Source organism: Oreochromis niloticus, linkage group LG9 (assembly GCF_001858045.2).
Source record: "Oreochromis niloticus isolate F11D_XX linkage group LG9, O_niloticus_UMD_NMBU, whole genome shotgun sequence".
NCBI classification, from domain to species: Eukaryota; Metazoa; Chordata; class Actinopteri; order Cichliformes; family Cichlidae; genus Oreochromis; species Oreochromis niloticus.
The window spans coordinates 2047910-2068358 of record NC_031974.2 but is presented as its reverse complement, the minus strand read 5'-3'; the positions used below and the strand labels follow the sequence as shown (position 1 = coordinate 2068358).

Genomic DNA, 20449 nt, shown 5'->3' with positions numbered 1-20449 from the left:
TTTTTTTTTTTGGCTAAGTCCACACACAAATCTTTTTTACACACACACACACAAATTCTTTTTACACATACAAATCCTGATTTACAAGTACAAAATATTTATGACCACATTTTGAGCCCATAGTTTTCATCGAGGCCAAGGAAAACAAGTTAGGAAACACCTCACGTGGTTACGCTGTGCAGCTGAATCACGTGACCACACAGCAACGAATCACAGCAGAGCAGGAAGAAGGAGCGGAGCAAAGTGTGTGTGCAGGAGAGGAGTCGAGCAAATAGAGCTCCTTTTTCATGAAACGGGAGTAAAGTAGTGAACTTAGAGAAGAGAAACAAACTGAAGTATCGATGATAAACCACTACCAACGTCTGGATCGATATCTGCATCGATCTGCCCACCCTTGTCTCCTGGATCGTAGCTGAGATCAGCGTGAACCCTGATCTGTTTCCTGTTCCAGCTTCATCACGGAGTTTCTCTCGGTTTGTGGGCTCATCTAAAGGTAAGCACCGAGCTAACTTTACTGTGAGTTCAGTTCATGTTGAGTTTAGCTCCTGAATGAGGTCTTCTGCTGCTCTCCTCGGTGTCTGTTCACAGTTTATTGTGAACACGTTGAGAGAAGAGTGAGAGAGTGTTTGGAGAAAAAACACCAACTAATCCAGACCTTCCCAAAGTGTGGGGCCCGCCCCCTAGGGGGGGCGCAGAGCCATTGCAAGGGGAAGGGGGGGGACAGAACGCTTGGAGACTGCTACACTGTAAAATCTAATTAGTTCCCAGAACTCAAAAAAATTGAGTAAAGCTTAGCTAAAAATGACTAAGTTAGGACAACTTATTTATTTTTAGTACTCTGTACAAGCTCATTTGTTCCCAGAACTCAAAAAAAATTGGATCAGGTTTACATAAGATGACCAAGTTAGGGCAACTTACTCATTTTGAGTACACTTGTTAGTTCCCAGAACTCAAAAAAATTGAGGAAACTCGTTGCCTCAAAAAAACTAAGTAGAGCTTACTTAAGATGACTGTTAGGACAACTTATACATTGCAAGTCTGCAGTATTAAGAATAACTTGATATTTCTGACTAGGGCTGTGCGATATGACCAAAATCTCATATCCCGATATTAAGACATCTATCGTCCGATAACGATATAAATCACAAAAATGTAACATTTTCTGTAAATTCTGTGAATGTCGGGCAGCTCGACTTGCGTGAAGTGTTTCCAGCTGGGCGTCGCGTACCTGGAGTCGAGTGTTTTAACTGATGCATGAAACGATACATTTTTAGACATAGGTTGTAACGGACGCTGTTTTCTTTGTATTTATTACACGGCGTGCTGCGGGGAAAAGCCTGTTCTAACGTTTGAGTCTAAGGTTTATTTTTTAGCACCTGACGGCTCTTTTTGCTTCTCATCCGTAAATACTCTGCATCTTTCACGTGATTCAGTTTATTTTGAAAAGTCTCAACAGGATCTTGAGCTTTATTGTGAAAGGTTTATGTGGAAAATAAACAAGCGGACACGAGGTGGTTTTACCGTCGTTGTTTCTAACGACAACGCATAAAAACAAGCGCTTGTCCGTCTGTAGTGTGGTTATATTAAATGTAAGAGAAAGAGAGAACTTTAGGAAATTAATATAGCCACTACAGTGATCATCAAAATAATGAAAAAATATTGCCGTAAACAGTTTATTTTGCGACAGCACGAAACAAACGATAGCGTAAAATGAAACGATAGACGTTTTTATATCGTCATCCGATATATATCGTTATATCGAACAGCCCTATTTCTGACTGTGCAATACTAATTGTTTACCTACTGACAAACATTTCAAGTTCAACTAAATGAAAAAAATTTTTTTGTGGTAACCTGATTAGGACTAAAAATAATTAACAACACTTTTTGTAATGATGTTAAAATCAGCCCAACTTTTATTTTCAAACACAACAAAGTATAACAGCCAACATACTGGACACTGTTCTGCTGAACAACAAACAATTATATTGCCATCACTGTTATAATCTTACAATGAAACAAAGTCTCAGATGTAATTATTCTGAAAATAAGTTTAGGCCTACCACAAGTTTGTTTTGTACTTACATTACTTATATAATCAAAATAAAATATTTGTTGTTCTGTCACAAGTGCAGTCTCTAATTTAAACAACACATTTGTTTTGCATTCCAACACATGAGCTGGAATGTTGTAATATTTTAAGGATGCTTGTTTCCAGTCCAGGCATTACTGCCTGAATGACTGTCATGGATCGAGGTGATCCAAATGTAAGTGCAGAAGAAAGTCTTTAACTTCCCTTCAGTACAGTGGCAGTGGATGTGGGTTGGCGATGCAATGAGCTTGAACCTGCAGGCGACCATCTTCACTGACCACACCATCTGTGACGGAGGACTCATCTCTCCTGGTGTCCTGCAAGCAAACAATCATATTTTTTGGAACATGAACTTAATTGCTTTCTTAAAACATTTTTTTCTGCATTTGGTATAAAACAGACTCCAATTTAGACGATCTCAGGCTCCCTCCCCACCGGAGAGGTGACATTCAATGTCCCAATTGTCAGTCTGCATAGCCGTGACCACCACCCAACACACAATAATGTCATGAAAGCATCATTTTAAAAAGGGCTATGCAAACATGGCCAATAACTTTCATTCTAATGATGTGCAAAATGATTTTGGGCACAAAACAAATTTTGCTGTTAGAAAACTTGCAGACTTCACTATATACAGTGTAGACCCTCTAAACTAAGTTTGGGGGATGTGATCTTTCAAGAAATGCAGACCAAACTGTTGTTGTTTGTTTACTTACACAGCATGTCTTGTAGAATTAACTGTGGTCACCAGCAACAGCATAGTGCAGTCATATCTCAAGTCTAATAACAGAAGACAGGAAAAGATCAGTAAAGAAACAACTTCCCCAAACCAAAGCACAAATAAAACAATAAGTAAAACAGGCTGATCTAAAGTATGATTAAAGTTCAGCCTGATTGATATAAATGTCACTGACAGTTGCTAATATATTGGAAAACCAAAATACTTACTGATGTCTTTCTGTCCAACAACAGGAGTGCTGGTCCCGAGCCTCAAAGACAGTAAGAAGCAAACAGAGGGAGAAAAAACAGAACATTTTTCAGAAACTGATTTCATCCTTAATGGCTGTGCAATCATTGTAACATAGAGTTTGCTTATGTTGTTAAATAAAGGCTAGATTTGACATTAGTAGATGTCACAGATGTTCAAAAGCTGCCACAAAGCATGAAAAAATGGACGTCTCTGAAAACGTCGGAGCATTTTTGCAAATATGTGATGTCTTGATAAATCGAGCAGATATTTGAACTTTACACAGCTACATTCTCGCCTGACAAATGCAATCCTCCTTTTCCCCAGATTACCCATTCTGGATCACAAAATAACCTTTTAAGATATTTTCAGGCGAGAATGTAGCTGTGTAATGCTCAAATATCTACTTAAATATCTACTTAATTTATCAAAATATCACATATTTGCAGAAGTGCTTCCACGGTTTCGGAGAGCTCTGTTATCCACCAGCGATAGCTGACTGGGAGGTCAAGGCTTGATAGAGTCCACGAGCACAGCCAACCCCTGGTATTTTGTTTTCAACCCCCTGCACTCTTTGGCTACTCAGGTTAAACGTGATGTATATATACAGTTAAGCCCATAATTTTTCATACCCCTGCCAAATTTTGACTTAAAGTTACTTTTATTCAACAAGCAAGTTCTTTTTTGAGCAGAAATGACACAGGTGTCTCCCCAAAGATAATAAGACGATGTACAAGAGGCATCATTGTGGAAAAAAATATTTCTCAGGTTTTATTTATATTTTAGCAAAAAGTATCATGTCCAGAATTATTCATACCCTTCTCAATAATCAATAGAAAAGCCTTTATTGGCTATTACAGCAATCAAACGCTTCCTATAATTGCAGACCAGCTTTTTGCATGTCTCCACAGGCATTTTTGCCCATTCATCTTTAGCAATGAGCTCCAAATCTTTCAGGTTGGAGGGTCTTCTTGCCATCACCCTGATCTTTAGCTCCCTCCACAGATTCTCAATTGGATTCAAGTCAGGACTCTGGCTAGGCCACTGCAAAACGTTAATGTTGTTGTCTGCTAACCATTTCTTCACCACGTTTGCTGTATGTTTTGGGTCATTGTCGTGCTAAAATGTCCACTGGTTCCCAAGGCCAAGTTTTTCTGCAGACTGCCTGATGTTGTTGTTGAGAATCTTCATGTATTGCTCTTTTTTCATGGTGCTGTTTACTGTGATTAGGTTCCATGGTCCATTGGCTAAAAAACACCCCCAAAGCATTAGGTTCCCACCACCATGTTTGACAGTGGGGATGGTGTTCTTTGGGTTGAAGGCTTCTCCATTTTTATGCCAAATGAAGGCAACATCATTGTGACCAAATAATTCAATTTTTGTTTCATCTGACCATAACACTGAAGACCAGAAACCACCTTCTTTGTCCAGATGAGCATTTGCAAAGGCCAAATGAGCTTTGGCATGCCTTAGAAGTGCCTGGAGAAGTGGCGTTTTCCTTGGTCTGCATCCGTGGAACCCAACAGTGTCCGTTGGACTGTCTGCCTTGAGACATTGCCACCAGCAGAGCCCAGATTCACCAGAATGGCCTTGGTGGTGAGCCTTGGATTCTTTTTCACCTCTCTCACTATTCTCCTGGCCAGCACAGGTTTCACTTTTGAGCTCCGACAACGTCCTCTGAGATTTTCCACAGTGCGGAACATCTTGTATTTTTTAATAATACTTTGCACTGTAGCCACTGGAACTTGAAAACATTTGGATATGGCCTTGTAGCCCATTCCTCACTTGTGAGCAGCCACAATGCACAGCTGCAGGTCCTCACTGAGTTCCTTTGTCTTAGCCATGAATGTCCACAAACCACCTGCAGAGGGCTGCTGTTTTTCACCTGTTGAGTTGAGTAAAACAGCTATTTCCAATTAATCAGGGTAATTAGGATGCTTTAGAACAGCTTTGACTATTTGGAATGGTATGGAACTTTGGATTTTCCCAGAGACTGTGACAGTTTGTAGAGGGTATGAATAATTCTGGACATGATACTTTTTGCTCAAATGTAAATAAAAGCTGAGAAATATTTTTTTTCCACAATGATGCGTCTTGTACATCATCTTATTATCTTTTGTGAGACGCCTGTGTCATTTCCAGTCAAAAAATAACTTGCTAGTTGAATAAAAGTAACTTTAAGTCAAAATTTGCCAGGGGTATGAATAATTATGGGCTTAACTGTAGTTAGTTAGTTAGTTAGTTATGGCTATGGATTGAAAATACCCCCCACACCCCACCCCACCCCACCCCTAACGGCTGCACCTCCCGAAGAATTTTGTCTGGGCTCTTATCTCACTTTTTTATTTCAAACAATCAACAGAAAATTTCACCGACATAGTTTTATGTAAGGTTTTTAAGACTGTGGTGTTAATTTTTAAGTAACATGAGCCCAGCGGCAGCAGCAACGCTAGGCTAACACTAACTAGCTAGCAAGATTAGAAACCTGATGCTAAACTAAGAGAAGCCACAAAATCAGTTTGAATAAGAGTAAACATTTACTCACCAAGTCAGTAAAGATCCACAGCAATGACAACAATAATATCTCCAGGTTTGCTCAATATATTCCATAACAAATGCTGGCGCCATGAACATGCGGACTGATCCGGGAGGGAGGAGGACGGTAGTCACGTGGCATTTTCAACCACATCTTTCATCCTTCTGCCCTGAGAAGCAAAACTTCCAGCTTACTTAGTTTTTTCTAAGTTATCAGCGTTTTTGCATAAAAAGTACTGGTAACTTATTTAAATCGAGGTCTAATAACAAATTGATAAAAATTGAGTTCAGCCTATTTAATATTTTTAATTAAACACAATATTACATTTTACAGTGTAGCACGGGGCGCCCACAGAAACGCAAAACAGGAGATGAAGCATCGCTGAATATGTTTCCAAACCAACTTCATTCTAAGCCAAAGACTAGAAAATATGGTGAAGCATATCTTCCCTTTGGCTTCACCTGCACAAGTGCCAAGGTAGGTCTCCCTGCAGAATTAGTTTTCCCTGCGTCGGGAGCAGCGCTGGGCTCTACAAATCAGGGACAAACAGGATCCCACATTCTTGATTTTTAGTTCACAAACACTTCTTGTAATAACTAACTACTCCTGACATTTTGGAGATGTTAGCTCTTTATGCAGTAAAGTTACAGTGGGATACAAATAATATCAGGCTGATCCTGCCGTAATTTGTTCCCCCGGTTCAAATCACGGACAAACAGTATCACACAGCTGTTTATGTGTTTGAACCCATTTTGCACAGAGAGACATTTTTTTGAAAAATGTATTGACAGCAATGTTGAAAATTATTACACAGGAAAAACAACTACATGTAAAAATAATTACACCGTGACGCCTCTGCCTTTCTAAATGCAGGGACAGTAACTGTGTGTGTATATGTAAGCGTGTAAAACCTGCAGATAATCAGATTAACAGTAACAGTATCGTTATCGATAATATCGATATTTTGTCTCTATCTACCACAGCGTGACGTGAAAAAAAGCACATACCTTTGACGTTGCGTGATGAGCTCTATGTTCCTCGTCCACACGTAAACGCAAAAAGGAGTCTCAAAAAATCTCCGTTTTCGGTGATTCGAAACGGCGTTTACCTGTGAACGAAACAGCTGCGCTTTCAAAAATACCCGTGTAGGTGTGGACGTAGCGCAAAAGAGTTAGTAGTTTATTTTCTTACTACTTGTAATTTATTGCAGATTATTTGTATTTGCTTAATTGTTTAATAAATGTTAGAGGTGTGAAATAAACGGCAATGGAGCAAAAATATGGGTGTGTGTGGTTGGAGGATGTGCTTGTGCATGCGCGTGTGCACGCGCAGGAGGGGGGGGCGCGAACATTTTTTGTAAGACAGAGGGAGCCCCAGCAAAAAAAGTTTGGGAACCACTGAACTAATCATTAGCTCAGCACGCTGGGAGAAGTTGAGCGTTTGCTCGCAGAAAGTTGGAGCAGAAAAGTCTTTTCATTGTCCCTGCAGCTGTTTTTCTGCCTGCACTAAAGCTGAACTTTGACACTGTCTCTGTCGCCACTCTGAAACTCTTATTTCTAGGGCTGGTTTAGGCCTAACAATATAAAAACGTCTGTCGTTTCAAATCACGCTTTTGTTTGTGTCGTGACTCTGAAGATGAAGACCCTCAAGATGTGACCCTGTGAGGACTCCCCAAACCTGGTGCTAGGAGCGCAGCGGTCCACCTAAACAAAGGCCTCTTATACTTAACCAGATACAGAGTAGGTGTCCTCCTATACCATAAATCAGTAAGAGAAGGTACAACCTCTCTCATGACCTTAAGATGTGTGTGTATGCCAGAGTGCTCTGGGAGGCACACAGAGTCTTTGCAGACTGCTAAGGATCAAACCTCTATCACTATGCAATTGGTTATAAAACTCTAAGCATATATGAATAAATATTTCTAAGCATAAATGACAATAAACAATTTAAACCTAACAGTATCCCAGACCGTGAAGTCTCCCATTCTCCTGCCCCGAAAACAAACCACCTTACAAAACATGTATACCGTATTTTATGGACTATAAGCCTACATATCCTTTCATTTTCTCAAAAATTGACAATGCGCTTATAATCCTATGTGCCTTATGTATGAATTCTGGTTGTGCTTACTGACTGCAAACCAATTTTATGTGGTACACAGCACTCAGCAATCTCTCAAAATGTGTTAGTACGACTTTGGTAAGCTATGAAGGAGCATTAAGGCTACGGCAGTCAGGCATGTCACAGGACGTCACAGCATCTCTATAATAATCCAAACTGTTGGTAACAATCCTGAAAACCTCCCAGTCGGTGCAGTCCAGACACACCTGCAGATTCTCCACAGTCTCATCAGTCCACTGCTTCAGTGTCTTCACAAAAGCTTTAGAGAGTTTCAGTTTGTGCCTGTTTGCAGGGATCAAGTGAACCATGACATGGTCTGAGAATCCTGATGCAGTGTGAGATGATGACCCTCTTACTATCAGCTCACCTTTTGTTTTGTAGTGCTTTTTTCTTCCTTTTTTAAAATAAAATCTATGAGGTTCAAATGAAGCACCAAACTACAGTTACTCAGTCAGTGGAGGTTCAGTAGTGCAGTTTCTCACCACTGTTGTTAACTGGAGGCTGACACACTGACTGAAGACATTTAGTTTGAGTGGATTTGAGCTTTCCATCTCAGCTTCTTTTGGTCAAAGATGAAATACATATAAATATATTTTGTGTTCCAGCTGATCATCAGGAGGAGACGAGCCATTTAGACTCAGCTCAGCCACTACAGAGGAAACAATGACTTCAACCCAAAAGGTGAGCAAAAATATCACTGTTATTGAACCTGTGTGCACGTTACAACTCTCATTGTAGCTCATCATTGTGATGTGATAATATCACCAGAAGGTGGTGGTAACACACCCACAATGGGTTTGTTGACATCTTTGATTTCACTAATGGAGTTTCAGTTTGTTCCACGACTGCATTTCACTCACTGCCTCTGTTTGTATCTCTGTCACTGCAGGACCAACATGGAGCGAGAAGTCAGCGCTCTCAGGAGGCCGACAAACCTCACAGAAGAAAGGGAGAGAAAAAATACAGCTGTGATGAGTGTGGGAAGGCGTTTACCCGGGCTGGAGACTTAAAAAAACACAAAGTTATCCACAGTGGAGTTAAACCCTACACCTGTGACTTGTGTGGAAAACCTTTTACCCAGGCTGGAAACTTAAAAAAACACAAAGTCATCCACAGTGGAGTTAAAGCATACAGCTGCGACTTGTGTGGTACATCTTTTGCCCAGGCTGGTAACCTAAAAACTCACCAACTCATCCACAGTGGAGTTAAACCCTACACCTGTGATGAGTGTGGAAAATCTTTTACCTTGGCTGGAGACTTAAAAAAACACAAAGTCATCCACAGTGGAGTTAAAGCGTACAAGTGTGACTTGTGTGAAAAATCTTTTACCCAGGCTTTTAACTTAAAAACACACCAGCTCATCCACAGTGGAGTTAAAGCATACACCTGTGACTTGTGTGGAAAATCTTTTACCCAGGCTGGATGCTTACAAAGACACCGACTCAGCCACAGTGGAATTAAAGCGTACACCTGTGACTTGTGTGGAAAATCATTTACTGTGAGTGGAAGCTTGAAAACACACCAGCTCATCCACAGTGGAGTTAAAGCATACAACTGTGACTTGTGTGGAAAGTCTTTTACCCAGGCTGGTAACTTAAAAACACACCAACTTGTCCACAGTGGAGTTAAACCGTACACCTGTGACTTATGTGGAAAGTCTTTTACCCAGGCTGGAAGCTTACAAAGACACCAACTCAGCCACAGTTTAGTTAAAGCGTACAGCTGTGACTTGTGTGGAAAATCTTTTACCCTGAGTGGAAGCTTAAAGACACACCAGCTCATCCACAGTGGAGTTAAACCATACAACTGCGACTTGTGTGAAAAGTCTTTTAACACTGCTGTTAACTTAAAAAAACACCAACTCATCCACAGTGGAGTTAAACCATACAACTGTGACTTGTGTGGAAAGTCTTTTAACACTGCCTTTAACTTAAAAACACACCAAGTTATCCACAGTGGAGTTAAAGCGTACACCTGTGACTTGTGTGGAAAATCTTTTACCCTGAGTGGGAGCTTAAAAAAACACCAACTTATCCACAGTGGAGTTAAAGCGCACACCTGTGATCAGTGTGGCAGAGCTTTTGCTCGCAGTAGATACTTACAGCGTCATCAAGTTACCCACTCTGGAGTGAAACCATACAGCTGTGACATTTGTGGAAAAACTTTCAGCGAGCTATGGAGCCGAAATAGACACCAACGGATTCACACTGGACATGATGTTTACTGCTGTGATCAGTGTGGCAAACTGTTTACAACAGATGCACAGTTACAACACCACATGTTTACCCACACTGAGGAGAGACCTTATAAATGTGACCTTTGTGATAAGACTTTTAAATCTCCACTTTACCTGAAAATACACCAACAGATCCACACCAGAAAGAAACTCTACAAGTGCAGTTACTGTGAGGTATGTATTTATATTTTTATCTTGTCATTTTAGCCTGACTGTCTGGAACAATTTTGATTATTAAATTGTGTTAGCATGCTAGTAATTCTACTGGACTCAATGGCATGTACTGGAATTTTGAAAAGGTCAGTAAAGAGCATGATAAGTCATCAAACTAAAAACAATGATTACTGCAACTTTGTATCCATATTTGAGGATTTACAGTTGCACTTATTCTGATTCATTGTTTAAATTATTTGTAATTTTGAAAGCTCAACAGGACATAAAAACTTGTAAAAACATAAAACATAAAACACAAAAACAGCCCCATGTACCTAATGGGGCTGGGTAGTCACATTGGTTGATTGATATATTCATTCAATCCTTTTTACAAAGGTATTTTATGTATTTATTTGCCCACGAGAAAGTTTGCTAATAATGTGGGTTGAAGCTAATAGAAGCAGTAGCTAGAAATAAATAATAGAGCTGTTCTAACAGCACCCTCATCATTGTGCTCCCAAATGCAGCAGCGATCCATTTACTCAAACTCATAACATATAGAGAGCAAGGCAGTAGCCTGCGTTCAGAAAAACATAAAAACATTGTTGAGTCTGTGCTTCCACAGGCTCCGCTAGTTTTAGAGACTTATTCCTCATGAAGAACGAAAAACAAGACAGAACATCTTCAACCGATCTTTTACTCGCTAACGAGGGAAACTTTGGTCAGAACCAGGCTGTGGGGCTTAATGCTCCTCACCTGTCTCTAGCCCAAATCCTTCAAAGAGCAGCTCTTCTCGTAGCTATTTATTGAAAACTGTTACATTACACAACACAACACAAGCACCTCCCACTGTAAAACACCCCAATGGTTTTAAAAGATAAGGCACTGTGTGTGTGTGTGTGTGTGTGTGTGTGTGTGTGTGTGAGTGAGAGTGAGACCTCCTGCTCACCAAAAGGATCATAAAAGCAGGAAGCTTACAACGCAAGAAACAGATCTCTCAGATAGGATGTATCTAATAAAACCTCCCCCAGTGCCAGAGTGGCTGGAGAGGTGGTCAGAGACAAAGGAATGTCTTTGATCCTACATTTTGAACTAAGACTTTACAAATTTCAGAAACACAATGACAACATTAAACAATTTGACTTAACAGTAACTTAACGCGATCGTTCTGTTTTTGTGTTTTGGACATGATTTTGGAGTCCATCCTCACAGTAGCGATTGACCGCAAAATAAAGCTACCGGAAATGTACAACCCTACATCCGGTCTTAAAACAGCAAGTTAGCATTTTTTCGTGCACAGGGTCTATTAGTTTGTCCATGTTTGGACGTGTTCTAACATGTTCTAAACATGCAAATCAGTCTGTGCATGATTATATTGCTCCGCCCATCAAAAAGTCATCAACTTACTTTTAATAGTCTGTAAGTTTGATTTACATGTCCTCAAAGTATGGTGAGAGTCTTTTTGCAGCCAGTGCTTGTTGCCAACCCTGGACACTCATGCCACAGCTAGCACGCGAAGAGTTGAGTGATGGCACAACATGCAGTGAATTAATCTGAGAAGGTGTATTTAAAAAATAAATATCTACTGGTCTAGATCTCTACCACCAATGCACATCGTAAATTCGCTCACACAGAGACATTAGTTGTGCCACTTCTTAATGACAGTATCTAAGCAAACAAGGCCACCTACTGGTTTCACTTCAGTTTTTCCAATTGACTAAAAATTACACCAGTGAGAGGGATGTTGCTAGCTAGCCAGTCCTGTATAATATGGCCTTGAAGTGAGCGAAAAAAGATCATTCCCAGTCTTTTATGCAAATTTGGACAGAAGACTGGGGTTTTGTGCAACAGAAAGATCATGCTGTATGTGCCCTTTGCCTCGAGAGTGTTGGTTGCCAGGCAGAGAAAGTTGAATCAATTACACGTGCTGTGTCAAAATATGAGAAGCAAGGAAGTACTCTTGCACGTTTTTACAGCTGCTAAAAATCATGGAACTGAAGCAAGTTTTTGTATTGCACACTGTATTGTTAAATATGGAAACCCATTGACAGACAGAGAATTTATTAAGGAGGCTTTTCTCACAAGCTCAGATATCTTCTGTTGTATAGTTCCTTTGCTGTTATGGTGTTCTTGTTATGGATAAGGAGTGTTTTTTGAAAATAGCTGATCTGCACTTTGCCAACATCTGTCAGCAAATACAGTTGTATAAAGTTGTTCTATATAGCGTGTAACTGTTGATATGCAGCATTCTTAAATTCATTGTTAATGCAATGTATGCAATATGCAATATGGCACATTGACCTTTGAGTTTTAGATTTTAGATAGCACTCCTCATCAGAAAGGTTTCATACCCCTGCTCTACAACAAAGACATTGATTGAGTCTCGGTGCCAGGTCACTTAACTCTAGCATAGCTCCCTCTTGTTAACCACTTGAAAATTTCATACACTGCAAAATACATATATATTTAAAAATCTGAAAAATATTCCTCTTAATTTAGTTTGGCCTCACCCTTAGTGAAGTCTCAGTCCCTGGTCACAAAGCTCTCACATGGCTACCGCTTGTGAATGTGTGAATGAGGCATGTTGTATAAAGCACTTTGAGTGCTCAGGTAGAGTAGAAAAGTGCTCTATAAGAACCATTCCATTTTACTTGTATTCACTAACTGAACAACAGGAGGGTCATCTAACTAAAACCAGTCAGTGTATCACACCTGACCCCCTCAGAATCAAGTGACTTTTAAAAGTTTGTAAGTTTTATTTAAATGTCATCAAAGTATGGTGAGAGTCTGTCTGCAGCCAGGGTACCGGTGCTTGTTGCAGTTCCTCTACATCAAAGACATTTATTGTAACTCTTTATTTCAGACGATGTTCAGGATTAGGGAAGGACAATATGGCCAAAAATATTTATCACGATATATATTTGAAAATTTGCGATAACGATATAACTGACAATATAATTGACGCGAGACAAAATACTTTACAACTCCACAACTTTATTAGCACAACCCCCTCCCACCCGGCCCACCCATCAATTATTTTTACTTAAACAAGCAGCTGTTTTTTTATGTGCATTAACGATATGTAAAAATTTAACAGTGCAAATGCAAATTCCTCGCTGACAGTTTAACCAAAAGGCATTTCCAGTGGAAATTGGCCGACATATCCTCAGCATAACCATGTATAAAATCCACAAAACTTAAAAAGAGCTTATACACATACAATGCAGTAATATTATGTTGAAGCACAGTAAACATTACTCCGCGAGGCTCCTGACCACGGTAGCTGTAATGCTCCGACAATCCATCAAGCAGTGCGGCTTCCTAGCTTACCAAAGTCATACTAACACTTTTTTTGACAGATTTTTGAGTGCCGTGTACCACATAAAATCGGTTTGGTAATAACGGTAATAATGACAACCCGCTTGCATGCTCTACCAAAAAATGTACTTTGGCGTGTACCTGACGGACGAAATGAAGTTGCACCATTTTTAAAAAACAGTTCTAGTTCATTTGTTTCATTCAATGATCCGCTTTCGCCCTTCTAATTATGTCGCCACCATGCTTTTCCCTCCATGTGCGTATGAAAACAAAGGCACTGCGCATGCGCGTTTTAACCATTTTCTATCACGATATTTCTCATCATTGCCTAACATGAACATGAATGGTATGATATGGCCCAGCCCTATTCAGGATTCAAATTTTTAAGGAATTCCCTGACTTACACTGTCTTTGTGTCTTTGTTTAGAAGCAGAGCGACACAGATGGATCCAGTTCTCAACCCTGTCATCACTGTGGAGGTGGGAAAGCGTTTCGTTGCGACCTTTGTGGAAAAACTTTCAATCAGCAACGAAACCTAAAAATGCATCAGCGTAAACACACTGAAGACAAAATGATCTACTGTAAAGAATGTGGAAGAGGCTTCCCCACTCAATCTGATTTTAAACAACATGAAATTTTCCACAGTGGTGTTAAAAAGCACGCCTGTAACCAGTGTGCATACTTCTCCACCTCTGCAGGTCAGCTTAAAAGACATAAACGAGTCCACACAGGAGAGAAACCATACAAGTGTAGACACTGTAACAAAAGATTCTCACAATCGAGCAGTCGTAACAATCATGAACGTACACACATTGAAGGGAACTTCAGCTGTGACCAGTGTGACAAGAGCTTCAAGAATCTCAGTTCATACTCCGAGCACAAACGATCCCACATTACTAATAAACAGTTTCACTGTTACCAATGTGCAAAAACATTCACTTCACTATCTGCTCTGTGCAAACATCAGCGTGATCATGTACGACTGAAATCAGTTGATCACAACGAATCTGCAGAGACAGAAAGTTCCTCTTCTGGTTTCGGGGTCAGACTTAAAAACCTTGAGATCAGGCTCCACAGAGTTCAGCTGGACTCTCCTGTAAAGAGTGTCAGCTGATGTCACACTTGGATCTGAGGAGGTAGCTCTGATTTCTTCAACTGCAGTGAATAATCCTGAATGTTACATTTAGGAAGCTGCAAGTATAGATATGTACATTGTTAAGGTTCAATGTTGAGAGAGGAATCCAAAAATAACCACAGATCCAGGCGTGTGCAATTTAGACGGCATTTTAATGAATACACATATGCGGAGCCAATACTGTTCAGATTCAGTATTGGACTAACTACAATCGTCAGCACAAAGACTTTTATAGGGTTGAAACAACAAAGCCCCCTCTTTTGCAAAACCAAACAAACTACAGCTTACGTCACTTAAACCACAAAATGTTCCGTGAACTTTAACATAGTTTAAAGAACATTACGTCTCTTGTCTCAACATCAGTTGCACTTCCTCTAAGTACTTCGGCACAATTCTGCAATTGCAGCAAAAACACATCTTCACTTCTTACCTACTAAAATAGATCTATTATGGTGTGTATGTGTGTGTGCGTACACGTGCGGGGGCGCGTGCATGCTGTGTACTGCGTACGTGTCATGACCTCTCTCACTATTTGTCTGTCTGTACGTGCAGAGTTTGCATCTGCTTTCTGAACCTTAGTTGACCTCAACTTAAGCAACCAACCAGGCTAAGGCCATCCTGTGTGTAATGATCTTGACTTATATGTAAAATATATAAACAACTGTTTCAGTCTACCACAACTACTTAAGGCTTAATCCGCAATAAATGCATAATAAACACCCTGCTCTTAACTTGCACTCACTCTGCTTTCGGTTTCACTTCTGCAAAAGCATGTAACTTCCTGTCCCTGCAGTCAGCTTCTCACCCACTGAAGACTTCAGTATAAGAATATAAAAACATTCGAAAACCTTTAAATTATAGATTCAACTCCACAGTTTGAAGTGGTTATAACAACCTGTAATAAAGACTAATATAATACCCATATATTTGAACATCTGAATGCCTCTGAATGCAACATCACTATTAACATGAAATGGTAATGATGATTATAAAAATAGCAGCAAATAATAGCAGGAAAATATTTCGATTCTCCACAACATCCAGTTCCTTTGCTTTAATTTTGATGAATTTTATTGCTCTAAAATGTTATCCCTGTTACATTTAAATACACCCCCACCCCCATCAGGAAACAGTAGTGTTAAGTAGTAGTACCTGTATTATAAAGTTATAGAAATGTTTTTTTATATCCAGCTGATAGAGCAGCTATCTATGAAGTTCAGCGTTTTTATACTTATGTATTTTCATTGTTTTGAGGTCTATATTTCTATTTTACTTTTTGAAATTCAGTTTAAAGCTGAACTGGGGCTGGGCAATATTTCTATGTAATACTAATTTATTCCACAAGGTGGAGCTTTATTTGATCAGCCAAAGAACACATTAATATTTACAGTGGTGGCCTGCAGAGGACAACGCATTTTTAGAAAATTGGGGTAAAGCAGCAAAAAACTATTAGAGGTTAAAGTTTGCAGATGACTGTTGTTGTTCATCATCTCCAGGACAGTGACACCAGTCATGGCCCAGTGCTCTGGGGTTTTCTTAAATGCTGTTTAATTGTTTCTTCTTTGGTTTAGTGTGATGGCCATGAGCGATGTCTCTGTCAGCGAGAAGGCTGTAACACTGACCGTGATAAAGATGCTAAAGAGAACCTTTAATCCCCACTGTCTTTTTTTCCTTCCAGCATTCAGATGAATAAATTATTTTTTGTTTTCTATTATGTATAGTGGAGTGTATTGTCTTCTTACGTCTGTGAAGGTTCTCAGTCATCCAGGTCGTCGTAGTCTAAGGAGCTTGGAAAGAAAAAGCATCTGGATTTCTTTAAGTTGCTTGAAGACGTTTCACCTCTCATCCCGAGAATCTTCTTCAGTTCTCGGGTCAAATGGTGGAGAGTCCCAGATTTAAGCCTGTGGGAGTGTCCCCCCCGAGAGGGACAATGGTCCCCCTAATGATCCTCTACCTCAGGGGTCTCAAACTCGCAGCCCGCGGGCCATTTGCAGCCCACGTCACCTGTACTTGTGGCCCTGCATATGGATGTGAAGAAATATTTTTAAAAATTATTATTCGAAAACGATTTAATATGAAGGCAATATGAGCAGAGTGTTACAGGCATAGCCCTTTAAGACTGTAGCCTCATGGGCGGTGTAGCCCTTGCTGCAAGGAGAATGTATGGGACTGCCCCTCCCGCTGTGTGTGTGTGTGTGTGTGTGTGTGTGTGTGTGTGTGTGTGTGTGTGTGTGTGTTAGTGCGAGGGAGGGAGAAAAAGGAAAGTACGAGGTGCTACTGACCAGAAACGGGAGCTGGAAGCATGTAAATATAATAATAACCACTGCAGCCAAAAAGAGTGCCTGACGAGCCCAGTTGTAAGTAAGCTATTAAGACTCGACTGTACACTGTGTTCATGTATTCCTCTGAAACAATAAAGTTCTGCTGGAGCAGCCTTTCAACACCTCTCTCTGTCTCTCGCTAGCAAAGTTGACCGAGACAGTAAAGCTACAGTGAGGTAAGTATTTGACCACCCTGTGATTTTGCAAGTTCTCTTACTTAGAAATCATAGAGGGGTCTACAATTTTCAGGTGCATTTCCACTGTGAGAGACAGAATCTTAAAAGGAAAATCCGGAAATCACATTGTATGATTTTTGAACAATTTATTTGTGAATTACTGTGTCAAATAAGTATTTGATCACTTGAGTCAAAAAAAATTTAATATTTGGTACAGAAGCCTTTGTTAACAATTACAGAGGTCAAATGGTTCTAAAATCACATACAACCTCATCTAGACATAGACCTCATCTTAATGACCTTGTAGTACCATATCACCCTATTAGAGCACTTCGCTCTCGCTCTGCAGGCCTACTTGTTTTTCGTAGAGTATTTAAAAGTAGAATGGGAGGCAGAGCCTTCAGTTTTCAGGCCCCTCTTCTGTGGAACCAGCTTGTTGTCCATCTGGTAAACCATAAGCCATGTATCAACTGCCTCATAGGTATGTATTTAGTCTAGAGATGGCACGATACCACTTTTTTATGTCCGATACCGATATCATAAATTTGAATATCTGCCGATACCGATATGAATCCGATATAGTGTGTTTTTTAATCAATTGAACAGGTTTTTTTTTAAGTATTTTGCTGCATTTTGTATAAGTTCATACAACACTAAAGCTATTCTGTTATACCTGTATGTAAAAAAAAAAAAGAAAAAAGAATACACTGCACCCAAAATATTTCATAGTTCAGCAACACTGATCAATCTAATAAACTTAAAGCTTCTCCATCCTTCCTATTCTGGTATTTTAAAGAGTACTTAGCAGAAATATTAAGCAACCTAACTAATAGGGTTGCAAACTCCGAGCAAAAAAAAATTTGATGCAGTATGAAAAAAAAATGCACAGAAATAAATTATTTTTCAAGAATAATTAAATAGATTCAACATCTTTCTTCTACAGAATTGCAGACTGCACAGATTGTACTTTCTCAAAGGAAAAAGTAGTATAGCTTACTAGGGTATATTAGACTTAGCAGTTACTATATACAGTAATGGACTTCTATACATTTTACATCAGATTAAAACTTTGGGTGTAAGATTCAGATAATTATTTATTAAAAGCTAGACATTTTAAATGAGAATAAGAAAGAAAAGTATGTCTTTGTGCCCCCTTTTCCCTGTTAATGCCCTATCAGCCCCCCTGGCTAAACTTTGCTAGATCCGCCCCTGCACAGTTACCAGCCGTCAGCTACGTAGAAAAGGATCCTGGTGTCGAAAGTAGTATTAAATAAATTCTAACAACAGCTTATCAAGCTTAAACGTGCTGCTGTTGTTCAGCCGCTGGTTTCCTCTTTCTGGTGCAAAGTGGGCCAAAAACAAAGAAGAGAGACGGAGTCGTGACAGAAAAGCCGATTGAAGTAGCAGCAGGAGAGGGAGAGGCAGTCGCTCCATATATCCGTTGTTAAGCTTAACGTGGGAATGCTTTACAAACATTCAGAGATGAACTTACACACTTGCTTTACTTCTCTCTGGGAAAACTTCCTCGGAGATGAAATGCCGGTTTGGTAGCGAGGCTACACACTGCTCCGACGTGCTACGGTTATGAGCACAGTTACGCCGTGTCGCAAGTTTTGTGAGGTGCTTTTTTGATATTTAATGGATCGGATTACATTTTTTATTTCTCTCCAATATCCGATCCAGTAATTTACGTCAGTATCGGACCGATACGGATCAGGGTTTTAATAGTTTTGCAATTTTCATTAGTTTTTATTTTTATTTCGTTTTGACTTCAGATTTTCAATTTTATATTAGTTTTAATTAGTTTTTACCAATTGTTTGCTAGTTTAGTTTAGTTTTTATTTTTTTTTTGAAAATCCTTAGTTTCAGTTTAGTTTTGATTATTTTCAGTTATAGTTTTAGTTGTGTTTGCAATAAAGTGTAACAAAATCCCAGTTTCATCATATCAGTCATTCTCTTCTGCTTATCCTTGGGTATGTTGCAATTCCAGCTACCATACCCTGCACCCTGCACAGGTCGCCTGTCTGTCGCAGGGACAGACAACTCACATTCCCACCTATGGGTTCTTTAAATAAATAAATAAAGGCAGATGAACAACCATTGATACCAGGCAACTATAAAATGTATATCTTGGCCCCAATGAGACTATTAACTCCTGCAGCACCGGGTGTTAAGGCAATTGACTCACACAGTTATGTAGATATCCCAGTCCTGTTGTCTCGGGATGCATCACGCTGCCTTGCCTGGTGTTAGCTTCTGTTTCTGGGGATGAGGGTTGGGCGTGCTCCCTTACCTTCTCCAGGTAAGCTAGGTTAGCTTTCTTGTGTGAGCTTTTCAAGTGCACTTTAAGGTTTGTGGGATTTTTTTCCCTTTAGAAATGTCTGTGAAGGTTCTCAGTCATCCAGGTCATCGTAGTCAAAGGAGTTTGCAAAGAAAAGCGTCTGGACTTCTTTAAGTTGCTTGAAGACGTTTCACCTCTCATCCGAGAAGCTTCTTCAGTTCTAAGGTCAAATGGCCGAGAGTCCCAGATTTAAACCCAGTGGGAGTATCCCCCCAAGGAGGGACAAAGGACCCCCTGGTGATCCTCTAATCACATGCGCCAAGGTGTGAAAGCGGGTGTGGGACCTAATCAGCCAGGGTTTCGGGGGAGCTCATTGTGAAACCTAAGGTGGGGCCAGGTTTCACAATGAGCTCACCCGAAACCCTGGCTGATTAGGTCCCACACCCGCTTTCACACCTTGGCGCATGTGATTAGAGGATCACCAGGGGGTCCTTTGTCCCTCCTTGGGGGGATACTCCCACTGGGTTTAAATCTGGGACTCTCGGCCATTTGACCTTAGAACTGAAGAAGCTTCTCGGATGAGAGGTGAAACGTCTTCAAGCAACTTAAAGAAGTCCAGACGCTTTTCTTTGCAAACTCCTTTGACTCCCTTTAGAAATGTCCCTCATAATTTGTCTCGTTCCACTACAAGACACTTGCTTTATCCAAAACACAGTCATATTCAAAGTAATCCCAAACTGGAAGCTGGTGCTTTCTCCCGACTTTTCCTGACATGATTCTGCGCGTGGACGGAGCAGCAGCACAGACGACTCGACTAACGTACTGCCACCTGCTGGCATAATGAGACACAGCAAGAAAAAAACCTGGAAACTAAACTTCTTTTTTACCCTTGACTATTGTATGACACGCACACATCAACGAAAACTAAACGCATTTTTGCTATAAATTCAGTTAATTTTAGTTAGTTTTGTGAACACTCATTACAGTTTTAGTTAGTTTTCCTTTTTTTGTTTTCATTTTTATTTCTGTTAACGAAAATGTTTTTTCACTTCTAGTTTTCGTTATTTCGTTAGTTTTCGTTAACAATAATAACCTTGATACGGATACGTAATA

At 40.0% G+C, this 20449-nt stretch overlaps 1 protein-coding gene and 2 long non-coding RNA genes across 3 annotated transcripts; 2 read left to right on the top strand and 1 right to left on the bottom strand.

Moving 5' to 3' along the window:
• Nucleotides 1–205: 205 nt before the first annotated feature.
• Nucleotides 206–8650, top strand: LOC102079756 (uncharacterized). The gene is made up of 3 exons (XR_268184.3): nt 206–493; nt 8322–8397; nt 8606–8650. It is a non-coding gene; the product is annotated as an uncharacterized LOC102079756 (long non-coding RNA).
• On the bottom strand, nt 2854–5733 carry LOC112847920 (uncharacterized). Its single transcript, XR_003221757.1, has 3 exons — nt 5605–5733; nt 3041–3081; nt 2854–2872 (listed from the first exon to the last, which is right to left on the bottom strand). It is a non-coding gene; the product is annotated as an uncharacterized LOC112847920 (long non-coding RNA).
• A 33-nt stretch (nt 8651–8683) lies between the features above and the next one.
• On the top strand, nt 8684–14775 carry LOC112847941 (zinc finger protein 721-like; the record flags this gene model as incomplete). Its single annotated transcript, XM_025910581.1, has 2 exons — nt 8684–10126; nt 13851–14775. Coding segments are annotated over 2 exons (2130 nt in total), but the record flags the coding sequence as incomplete, so codon positions are not given.
• Between the last annotated feature and the right edge of the window lie 5674 nt (nt 14776–20449).